General features: G+C 45.7%; 1 protein-coding gene across 1 annotated transcript in view; it reads left to right on the top strand.

Annotated features, from left to right (window-relative positions):
* grm6a (glutamate receptor, metabotropic 6a) overlaps nucleotides 1-12,500 on the top strand; it is a 57,448-nt gene that overhangs the window by 21,141 nt on the left and 23,807 nt on the right. The window contains exons 4-6 of the mRNA XM_063207599.1: nucleotides 1,135-1,289; nucleotides 1,741-1,881; nucleotides 2,430-2,630. Coding sequence (XP_063063669.1) covers nucleotides 1,135-1,289; nucleotides 1,741-1,881; nucleotides 2,430-2,630 — 497 coding nt within the window. The remainder of the gene's footprint in view (nucleotides 1-1,134; nucleotides 1,290-1,740; nucleotides 1,882-2,429; nucleotides 2,631-12,500) is intronic.

Genomic DNA, 12,500 nt, shown 5'->3' with positions numbered 1-12,500 from the left:
TAGTAGACGGCCCTAATGACAACGGCATTATCTTATTTTCTTCATCAAAGTGAAATATTTTCAAATGTGCTTTGCGAGACTCCATCCCAGCCGGTTATAATTCCAGGAGCCGATGCTGATTATTGAGTAGGTGCTAGGACTGCAGGCTGTTGATTGCCTTGCCTTGCCTCGCCTCGCCTTGCATTCGCTGCATAAATGTACCTATTGGCACAGCTTTGATAAAGATGTGATTAATTTTTCATCTCAAGGGTCATGCGTGGAGCTTTGAATCCCCACTGCTGTAATCACAGCATCATCCTCCCTGCAGCATTGGTACCCGAAACTTGTAGTTTGCAGCATAACGACGCTGGAGCTCTTTAGGAGAAGCAGCAGGGGTGGTTTATTCAGAATGCAACTCAGAATAAATGTCTTTTAAAATAAGGGTGTTATATAATTAGTAATAACAAATAGCTATGTTCTACGAACAGTAGTACTAATGCATCTGGTACGAAGACGTTGATTCACTGTGAATATGTGTGTATTAATATAGTGTAACAAAGTAAGGTTGTTTTGGGAGTTGGAGGGGGTCGCCCAACATTACTGAGTTGCTCTCTCAGTTGAAGGATCTATTGAGGATGGAGTGATATGTTGCAGAATAAGGTAGTAATGAGGTTGGTTAATTAAGTGGTTTGTATCAAGCAGGTCCACTGACAGCTTTGCCCTGGCCCGGGATAACGTCATCTGAAAGGGCCCCACTCTCAATACATACAATGAAGTGGGATCCAAACCCCGCAACTACTTCCTCCTCTAGTCCTGCCAGCAGAGCCAGGTCTTTAGTAAAGGGTCCAGAAAGGGTAGAATAAGGCATGTATTACTGGTTTATAAGGTCTATCAAATGCCCTGCATGCTACTATACGTTGGTAAGCAGGTAATTAACAGTGAATATGTGTGGGTTAATACAAGTTAGTGCATTATGCAGTGATGCTGGACGGGTGAATGAGCTGGCCCTGGGTGACCTGGATGCCTGGGAATCTTCACAGGCACCAATCTTCACAGGCACCAATGATGCTGCTTCTCAGGGAAGTTGAAAAGAGGTCACTCCACATTTCATTATTCATTGATATTGATTCCTCCTCCTCCTCTGGTCCAATACAGGCGGGTCCTGGACGCAGCCAAGAGGGCAAACCTCACGGGTCATTTCCTGTTTGTGGGCTCGGACAGCTGGGGGACAAAGATTGCGCCGGTCCTGGACCTGGAAGACATGGCCGAGGGGGCGGTCACCATCCTCCCTAAACGGGCCTCAGTCGAGGGTAAGGCGGGTCTGGTCCGGATGCTATCAAGGGATTAACTACCCGCTGTTGAAATGCTTCATACACTTGATGGTGGAGTGAACAAAATGAATAGCCGTAAAACAGTGGGCATTAGAACAAAGTTCAAGATTGGTTTTATGCGATGGCTCGACATGTCTTTTACTGCAGTCTCATTAATCACGAGGCATGAGATGGTACCTTTGACTTTATCCCTCAAAGTAAAGTTAAAACTCCTAAAATGAGATTCACAATGAAGAAAAAAAACTCCCGAACCGAAAACTGCAATATCTGCTCTTCATCGTAACCTGCCAGGCACTGCAGATGAATTTCAGTCAGTGACTTAATCTGATGCATTTCCATGTTCTGTAAGGTGATGTGAAATAATGTACATTATCCCTTTATGAAATAAATAGGCCTAAATGTAAATATTTGTTCCATTAACATACTGTAGGGTTTGACCAGTACTTCATGACCAGATCCCTTGAAAACAACCGGAGGAACATCTGGTTTGCCGAGTTCTGGGAAGACGATTTCAGATGTAAACTGACGCGGCCTGGGATCAAAATTGACAGCGATAAGAAAAAATGCACAGGTATGAAATGGATGTAGCAATTTGTCCAAGTCCATGTACACTGATATTTTCCAGTTTCATCACCACACTGTCATCCTGTTTATCAGTGGTACAGCGTTTCTGGGTGTCAGTCAGTGCCTGTCTCTCTCTGTCTCTCTCAGTGTCTGTCTCTCTCTCTGGCTGTCTTTCGCTCTCCCTGTGCCTCTGTCTGTCAGTCTGGCTATCTTTCCGTCTGTGTCTCTGTCTGTCAGTCTGTCTGTCTCTCTTCCTAATCTTCTCCACATGCAGGGCCGATGACAGCTTTTGGCAGGGCCCAGGACAAAGTCATCTGTCCCCCCAGCCCAACAGATACAATGTAATGTGTAATGTGACCCCCCTCTCTCCCTGGCTGGGACAACTGCCCCCTTTGTCCACCCCCCCCACCCGTCGCTCCCCTGTGCACATGTACAGTACCCTCATGCTCTGTAACTTCAGCCTATCTATTACGCCTCTTTTTCCAGTTAACCCCCATTGACACATGCCTTTCTCTCTCTGTCTTCTTTCTGCACTTTTTGTGTGGGCGCTGGCAGGTAACGAGCGGATAGGTCGTGACTCTCCCTACGAGCAAGAAGGCAAAGTGCAGTTTGTGATCGACGCCGTCTACGCCATGGCCCACGCGCTGCACAACATGCATCAGGACCTCTGCCCGGGCTCCACGGGGGTCTGCGAGAAAATGGACCCGGTGGAGGGACGCATGTTGCTAAAGTACATACGCTCCGTGAACTTCAATGGTAAGAGAAAAAAAGGAGATCTCCCCAACAAAAATAGCAGTGTGCTGTTAAGATATGTTATCTAACATGCTCAGGTATGATGCATGCCAATGGTTGAATCATACGTCAGTGGTAAGAGAAACTACGTCAGCGAACCTACATACGTTGGTAAACTGGCCTCTTGTACCATAATCTGGTACTGTGTTATGCTCACAGGGGCAATTGGATGTCAATGGCTGAATCATAAATGCAGTAGCCTACATACAACATGCTTGTTGGTGACTGTCAATGGTAAGAGAACCTTGGTTAAACCACTCCATTTTGTACAGGAGGTAGAGTAAAGTAGAGAATCAAGGTCTGGCTTTGTTGTATTGAGAAATATGTTTCTCCTGGAGGAGTAGACGATACGCTTGCCTACACACTCAAATGAAGGGCACAGTCAATGCCATTATTCACGAAAATATTATTCGCTGATTGGCAGGGGTGTCGTAATAGGGGGTCTCAGTGGGACTGAGTCACCAGGGCCCCACATATTATGTGGAGGGCCCACAAAGTCAGATATACAGTATGTAGATATGGGTGGGGGGTCCATCACTGCTGGTTTACTCACCTAGGGCCCAGAATTTGCTGCTACGCCCTTGCTGATGGGCTACGTAAGGTTCTAACCTGTGAAACTCGTGTGAACGGAGACCTTCTGTGCAAAACGAGTGCAAGTATGTGGGGCTGGTTCACTAGACTCAAGAGAACCCCCCAAAAATAGCGGCTAATCTGTGTTATCTAACGCGCTCACTGCGCCAACGCATATCAATGGTAAAATTGCCTGGCACGGAAGGCATGGCTAACATCCTTTTCCCCCTCCCCACTGTGCCCATCCCACAGTGTGTGTAGATTAACAAAATGCATTGGATGTTGCCTTATCACATATCTTTGTGATTTCTTAGAATGAGATTACATGCTTTTGGTTATAGCGTTAGGATTTTTTATTTTTTTTTGGTGGTTGGTTGAAGGATTCGATTTTCATTTTCTGATTAAAGTTGTAGGTAATCCATGAAGAATGCGCAAACATGTATCTGTGTGTACACCTTCACAGCAGCACATACTTCAATAAAAAAACCATTAACACGATGACTGTACACAGCAACAAAAAAATAACACGATTACACTTTGCATTTAGATCTCAGCAAAGATGTGGCTTGATGAAGTCCTGTTTTGAGTCCCTTGTTGCTTTAGCCACGATCCCATTTAAAACTGTAACGAAACAAAACTTTCCCTACTGTTTGTATGTAAAAACAAATATGTTTTATCTCTCTCGCTGAGACAGTACCCTTTGGTGTAGCTGCTGCTGTTGTTTTTTCCCAGCTAGATGCGTGTTTGTGCAGACTGTAGTAGAAGTTCTCCTTCAGAGGGATTCTCCTGATGCCACTGTCTTCCTTTGCTCTCGCTTTCGGTTTCTCTCTCTCTCTCCGAGACTCCTTTTGGGGAGAAAAACTCTCTCTGGGTGCTGATGACTAGCAGCTATGCTGCAAAGGCATGTCTTACAGCCTTGTCTCATTCTCTAAATGTCACTATCTCTCCATCTTGCTGCACCAACTCTATATAGTATCTCTCTCTGTCTTGGTCTCCCTCTCTCCCTCTCTCTCTGTATTTGTCTGTGCCTCTTGTTTCTTCTCCCTGTGTCTCTCTGTCTCTGTCTCTGTCTCTGTCTCTGTCTCTGTCTGGCTTTGCCACTGTCTCTCTCCTCTCTCTTTCTCTCTCTCTCTCTCTCTCTCTCTCTCTCTCTCTCTCTCTCTCTCTCTCTCTCTCTCTCTCTCTCTCTCTGTACCTCTTGTTTCTTCTCGTTTTCTCTGTCACTCGCTCCTCTGAAACGATCATTCTTCTCGCCCCAGCACCCCCCACCCAGCTCTCCTCCCCACCCCTTAAGATCCTTGGGTTTTAGCTCATTTGGAAAGTAATATATTTCCCCTCATTCTCCTTTGGTGGGTAAGAGGCTTTCGATGAAATGAATTCCCATTAAGGCTTTCACCCTCAGCGCCAGTGTAGTTTTAGTGCGTGTGACTGTGTGTGTGTGTGTGTGTGTGTGTGTGTGTGTGTGTGTGTGTGTGTGTGTGTGTGTGTGTGTGTGTGTGTGTGTGTGTGTGTGTGTGTGTGTGCGTGTGTGTGTGTGTGTGTGTACACATGTGTGTGCGTGTGTGTGGTGTGTGCGTGTGTGTGAGTGTGTGTGTGTGTGTGTGTGTGTGTGTGTGTGTGTGTGTGTGTGTGTGTGTGCACGCACGCACACACGCAGGCAGGAACATATGTTGGTGTGGTTATATGTGAGCTTGGTTGTGTGTTTTTGTAAGTGTTCAAGTACAGGTGTGTGTGTGTGTGTTTGTGTACACGTATATGAAAAATATGTGAGTGTGTATGTGCCTATGAGTACATTCTGTGCAATCAGTCTGTGTGTGTGTGGGCATGTTTAGTAATCTGTTTTTTCACGTGTGCCTGTGTGTTCAGGCATGTGTATGTGTGTGTGTGTGTGTGTATTTGCAGGCATGGGATGTTTTATGTGTGTACATGACACATGTGTGCGCATGTATGTGTGTGTGTGTTCTGAATACAGTACATGTGTGCGTGTCTGTCAAAATAATGGCGGCGGAGGGGGAAAAAACACCTACTCAGTTGGGAATGCCTGAGGGGATCAGTTGAACAAGCAATGTGCCTTACAGGAGAGAGGGAGGAAGAGAAGAGGGGTGTAGAGAGAAGGGGGGTGCGTGTGAGGGGGGGAGGGGGTGGTAGAGAGGAGAGGAGGGAGAAGAGAGCAACAGAGAGGAAAGAGAAGAGGGGTGTAGTGTGAAGGGGGGGGGGTGAGAGAGAGAGGAGGGAGAAGAGAGCAACAGAGAGGAAAGAGAAGAGGGGTGTAGTGTGAAGGGGGGATGTGTGTGTGAGAGAGAGAGAGAGAGGAGGGAGATGAGAGCAACAGAGAGGAAAGAGAAGAGGAGAAAAGGATAGGGAGGTGGTGGTTGGCAGAGCAAAGGAGAATAGAAGAGAAAAAAGGAAGAAAAACGAGGGAAAAAAGAACTGTTAAGACCTCATTTTCATGCTGGCATGCCAGACGAGGCAGCCCATCATCCGTTTTTCGGAGAGAGAGAGAGAGACAGAGAGAGAGAGAGAGAGAGAGAGAGAGACAGAGAGACAGAGAGACAGAGACTGACGAGGCAGCTTGAATTCCGATTTTTGGGGAGAGAGAGAAAGAGAGAGACGAGGAAGCCTGTCATCTGTTTTTTTTAAAAGAAAGAGCGAGAGAGAGAGAGAGAGCGAAAGAGAGAGGGAGAGAGAAAAAGAAGGAGAGCACCTCTCCTGACTGTGTCGTCGTTGACGTCGCACAAATGCTGAGGTTGCTTATCAGTGATTAGAGGGGACAATCTCTTGGCAGGCGGCAATGACGCACCCCAACACCCCCCCCCCCCCCCAACACATTACCCCCACAACCCCCCCTCACCACCCCACCACACACACATGCACACACACACACACACACACACACACACACACACACACACACACACACACACACACACACACACACACACACACACACACACACACACACACACAGACAACACCAGCGACACCATCTTGGAACGTTAAAAAAAAAGAAACACTGCAAACTCTGCCGGGAGCATTGTGCTTCTTCCGCCACACTTCTCCACGCACCTTTATCCACAATTCAGAGCTGTTGGATTTCTGCTGATGTTCACGCTCGCACACTTGCACACTTGCACACTTGCCACACGCTGCACGCCTCACGCCTCACGCCTCACACCGCCGCTGGCTTTTCCTTGCATTTCAACGCCCCCTATTCAATTCAATTCAACACAAATGTGTACTTGTCTATTTTTAGGTAGGTGGAGGATGAGGATGAAGATGATGAAGAAGGAAGAGCTTGATTGGGGTTTAAAAATAGATGACAGCAGCAGTGTATATAATATTAAAGTCGTCACTGTATGCATGAGTGCATGTGCTGTAGCTGCTGTGCTGCGCTGTAGGTTACAGCTGGCTGTGCTGCTAGGAGGCTCATGTGCACGCACGGCTCCCAGGACCAACAGGGAGGAGGAGGGGAGGGGTGGGTGGGGAAAAAGGGGTGGGATGTGGGAAGGTATGGTGGAATTGGTTAGAGTGGGAAGGATAAGGTAGTGTGGGTAGGGTGTGTTGGTAGGGTTGTGATGTAGTGGTATAGGAGGTAGGTGGGGGTGGGGATAGGGGTGAGGTGTGGGAAGGTGTAGTGGATTTGGTTAGAGTGGGATAGGGTAGTGTGGGTGGGGTGTGTTGGTAGGGTTGTGATGTAGTGGTATAGGAGGGGGAGATGGGTGGGGATAGGGGTGAGGTGTGGGAAGGTGTAGTGGATTTGGTTAGAGTGAGAAGGGTATGGTGGAGTAGGGGAGGGTGGGTACCGGTATGGTGTGTTGGTATGGGGTGGGAGGCAGTAGATGTTGGGAATAGTGAGGAAGTTGTGTGATGTGAAGATGTAAGAGGAGGAGGGTTTGGGTGGGGTGGGGTGTGGGAAGCTGGAAGGGCTCCCAGGACCAGAAGGGAGGAGGTAGGGAGGAGGTGGGGAGGGGTGAGTGGGGAAAGGGGTTAGGTGTGGGGAGGTGTGGTGGATAGAGTGAGAGGGGTAGGGTCGGGTGGGATAGGGTACGGTGGGGTAGGGTGTGTTGGTATGGGGTGGGAGGCAATAGATGTTGGATATAGTGAGATAGGAAGATTAGGGTTGTGATGTAGTGACTTAGGAGGGGGAGGGGTTGGTAGGGATAGGGGTGAGGTGTGGGAAGGTGTAGTGGATTTGATCAGAGTGGGAAGGGTAGGGGATGTTGGTAAGGGGTGGAAGGCAATGGATTTTTGGTGTAGTGAGATAGAAAGAGTAGGGTTGTGATGTAGTGATGGTTTGGCTATAGTGGGATGGTTATGATGGTGATATGGGTAACCTGACATGGGTAACCCATACCTGTCAACTTTGAGCTTCAAAAAATCAGAATAATTTTTATTGGCCAAATCCTGACAGTCAATGGGGTGACAAGTCAAGTTTTGAAGGGCAAGTTTTGAAAGGACCATGTTAATGAAATATGAGTTTCTCCTTGTTTAAATTGTTTGGGGCTGACGTGAAACTTTGTGCTGGTGCAGGTTGTGATGAGCTAAACTTACATGATTCACTGTTCAGAGGCATGCGTATCACCATATGAACAGCGTTGTCTGTATGAACTGACCGTGTCTGCGAGGCAAAGAGTGGACACACGCCTGCGGAGCCTGAGGGTGAGAGCTCGTATTTCTAAGGAACAGATTCTTGGTGGTATCTGGCATCATGAAATCTACTGGTAGCCTGATAAGCCACACCCTTTACTTTCATAGGCATGAACGCCCATCCGGGTACTTTGCTCATAAATGTGCGTTACGCCCCTTTATGGGTGAAAACAAACCGAATGTCTCATCAACTTAAATGCTACATCAGCTTGTCTAAATGAACACAGTCCATGCTTCAGCCACGGCTGCTTGGCTAAATTATTTGAACAGCCAGCAACACAACACGTTTTCGGCATGTTACGCGTGAACAACGCTAGTCTACAGGTCCATATCTTTAGTTTATTAAACCCCAACATCACCAATTGACTTGCATGGGTTGTTTTCCCCCACAAATGGGCGTAACGCACATGGAAAACGTCACGCCATTCATGAGTATAGCTGGTGGAATAAATAGAGGGGCTGTGGCTTGTCATGCTAACTTGCAGGGCCGTGGGAAGAATGTCTGGACACACTTTTTTTAGAATGTGAAAAATCATTAGCCTGGTGAACCAGCGCCACCCGCTGGACGGCAAAATGTTTTGTCTACGGGTGGGTCTGGCCTCGCATAATGATTCAATGAAGCCAGAATGCCATGAATCTGGCAAACCAATTACAACGCAAAGATGTGTTTTGAATCAAAGCGGGCAGGGTTTTGAGGGAAGGTTGTTCTCATCAACAATCTTCGGATGTATTATGCATCGAGGCCAGACTAAATTAGACATCCACATTTAGTCTGGTTTATCAGGCTAAAATAATCATGGTATTTGCGGGAAAATGCCAAATCTGGAAGACAGCAGGAAATAAGTCAGAAACAGGGAGTATCCCTTAAAAAATGGAGGGTTGACATGTAGACTATATGATAACCTCTTTGCGCAACTTCCCAAGCTCCACTTACTACAAACCCCAACTCCGGTGAAGTTGGGACGTTTGGTAAACTGTGAATAAAATCAGAATGCTATCATTTTCAAAAAATTCAATCCATAAATTAGATGGAGAATAGTGCAAAGACAACATATCAAGTGTTAAAACCGACAAAAAATATTGTATTGGGGGACATATTTACTCATTTCTAATTTGATAACTGCAACGCGTCTCAAAGAAGTTGGGACGGGGATCAGTGAAATGTGATAAACATCCAAATAAGATAAAACAACAAAGAAGAACATTTCAAACTTAATTGTACTGATGGACAATATGTGTGTCCAAGTATAAGACCATCACAGAGAGGCTAAGTCACTTAGAATTAAAGTTGCAGAGGGAATAATTACCATAGTTATTACATATATTTTTGAATTCCCTTTGATTTTCCTTGATTGAGTGTATTTAAGTCATATTTTTGTCATTAAAATTATTGTATAGGTTCATGAAATCATGACATATATATTGGATGTAGTCTCATTCTAGCACTCCAAGAATTACAGCTATTGAAAATTGACCATGTTAAGAATGCTTCGTGTGTGCAAACGATAGAGGGGTTTAACATTCTCCTACGCACCCGAGCTCACTTGAAATAGACCCAGAAGACATGGGAAACTGTCCTTTGCTTACAGACGTCAGCAGAAGTTGCAGAAGTCAATTATTTTTGAAAATAATAGTGTCTTAGTGAAAGTGAAAGCCCATTGGGAAACTCGAACTCCCATTGTCATACAGCACTCCAAAGCACACAAGTGAACACTGCACAATGCATTTATGCCTCACCCGTGCAAGGGGGCAGCCCTCAGTGGCGCCCCATGGGGAGCAGTGCGGTGGGACGGTACCATGCTCAGGGTACCTCAGTCATGGAGGAGGATGGGGGAGAGCAGTGGTTGATTACTCCCCCCACCAACCTGGCGGGTCGGGAGTCGAACCGGCAACCTCTGGGATGCAAGTCTGAGGCCCTAACTGCTCACCCATGACTGCCCTTACACATCCTGTGCTACAGTGAAAATGGACCATCCAACTTGTGTTAGTGCTAACTTCAAAAGTCAGCCTCCATGATGGCATGGGGGTGCAGTAGTGCATTGGTTAAGTTGTTCTCACTCATCTGTAGAGTTAAATACAGTGCTGAATGATATAAATGGGTTTTAAACAGCATGAAAATGCACTCATGCATTATATTTTGAAGGGAGATCTTCAATTACTGCCACATAGTAAGGACAAATTGCGATTCTCTACTATGTTTTAACAGTTTAACTCCATCATAAGGACCAGCAGGTGATAAAATGGCGGGCTTTTGATCAAGACCTGTCACACTTTAAGGACTACAGAAAGGAAAACATTGGAAAACATGACCAGGAATACACCCACCATTTAAGCTGGTGAAATCATGTCCAAGATAGGAATTATCACTGCTTTTTATATAGTATCAGCTCATCGGTTAATGTATTTAGCTGTTAAGTGTTGTCTTTTGTTTCGTTTTTAGTCTTCCTCAACATTCGCTGACTTTTATTGCCAACGTCTCAACTCTTTTGAGACGTGTTGTTTTTACATATTCATGAATATCCCCCAAAACAATAATTTTAATCAGTTTTGATGGCTGATATGTTTTCTTTGTGCCATTCTCCATCTAATGTAAGAATCAGATGTTTTGAAAATGGCAGTATTTTGTTATTATTCACAATTTACCTTGTGTCCCAACTTCTATGGAGTTGGGGTTTGTAGGTCTGGGAGAATGCACATTGGATTTGCCTCCAGAAGGCATGGTTCAATTGATAATTTCTTTGTCCTTGCCGTCAACAAATTCCTTCAAATCCGTTTTCTGTTCATCTTTACGGAATCAATCTAGTGTACAGTCACAGGGCTCCTCAATGAGAGCCAACATTGTTATTGACATTGACATTGTTATGGTCTCTTTGGCCAGTTTTTTTGTGTCTTGGTGGGGTGGTATTATGCTTGAAGAACCAGGAGGTTGTGGGGTGGGGATAGGGGTGAGATGTGGGTCGTAGGCTGGGTGGAGATAAGAAATGGGGTGGGTTTGGTTGCAGTGGCATGGGTTAAGATGGGGTGGTATTATATTGGGGTGGTATTGTGAGAAGCTGGTGTGGAAACCAAAACACATTCCTAGCAACTATATGTTATACTGTTCAGATTCATAAAACACAGGAGACAATAACCTTGAACTTGAACTTGAACTTGAGCTTGGAGGACCAGCAGAGGGGGAGGATAAAGGGGTGGGGATAGGGCTGAGGTGGGGATAGGGGGATGGGGATAGTGTGGCAGTTGGCTGGATTAGTGTGGTAAGGAGTAAGTGGGGGGAGGACGGTTGTAACATACAGTGATTCGCAATATGGATTCATTAGTTACAATCTAGTGCCACATATTCCAAATGCCAGAGGGGAAGTAACAACAGTTAAGACCTTTGTAGTAGATGTGGAAATGGGCCCTGCCGTGGCCTAACGGTAGGGCACTGGGTTGCTATGCCGGTGACCCGGGTTCGATTCCGGCTCCTGTCATTTGCCGATCCTTCCCCGTCTCTCTCTCCCAACTTGTTTCCTGTATCTCCTCCTTTGTCCTGTCAAAAAAGATTTTAAAAAATGATGTGTAAATGTACTTTTTAGATGTAGAACTCATCACGCTCTCTTTTCAACTGGCTAGAATGAATGTGTCATGGATTTTGGTCCATAAGATAAGTTGATTTAACAGAAGCCAGTAAACATGGGCTTCCCAATAACAGAGGAAGCACAGCACCAATACCCCCGAACCCCTGCCCACACACTTACACACGATAAAAAAAGAGAAAAATACATTATGATTCCCGCCATCTAGATTCTGTCCCAAAGTTTCATTTTTATGTACTCATCCTGGCTTTGTGCAGTGACTGTGACTTATCGCCGCCATTACGAGGCAATGATACACAGAGGCTTTGGAGCATCAAATAAGATCTATATAAGATACAGTTGCACAAACAACAAACATGGATCAATGGGCGTCTCTGCTACAGCGCTTTAGCCTCTGCACATTCCACAGAACATCAGAGTGTTGTTTTGGCTGAGTGGATCATCACAGCCTCTTGCAACAGGTCCGGCTGCAATTCTCCTGAGGTGGAAAGGTTCTGGAGGCAGAAAGTGCAAGTCTTTTCCAAGAGGAAAATAAAGCCTTTACGAATTGCCCTGACTTGGTTTGGACTGCAGTTAAGATCTTATATTAAGAAAGTTTAAAGCCTTGCCATGCATTTGTTTCAGCTCATTACTAACACTGCTGGATTGTATTGAGCACAATTCTTTGAATAGATTAGGCAATTTGCGAGGCCACCTGTTTTAAGGGCACCGATAGATTCGATACATTGTAGGGATTTTAATTCTGAAGCTGCAGTTTTTTGTAAGCCTGGTGAACTAGACTCTTAATTCATTTTGTTGTAAAGAGTCTGGCTGGCATCCGTAGGCATGCATTTACTTGCTGGTAAATGGCTGACTTAATAAAAAACAATTGGGCCTTTGTTTAGCCAATCTCCCCTCTCTATAAATCAAAAAATCTCACGTATGCTGAGGTAAGATGAGGCTTTGGGTGAGTAGGGCAAGCTTGAGAGAAATTTCGACTTAGAGGTGGAGAGAGCAGGGAGTTCAATCAATGTCTGACGGTCATTGTCCTCATCAGCTACAT

The sequence above is a fragment of the Engraulis encrasicolus genome, chromosome 10, assembly GCF_034702125.1.
Source record: "Engraulis encrasicolus isolate BLACKSEA-1 chromosome 10, IST_EnEncr_1.0, whole genome shotgun sequence".
Classification (NCBI taxonomy): Eukaryota; Metazoa; Chordata; class Actinopteri; order Clupeiformes; family Engraulidae; genus Engraulis; species Engraulis encrasicolus.
This window is presented reverse-complemented; position numbering and strand designations above follow the sequence as displayed.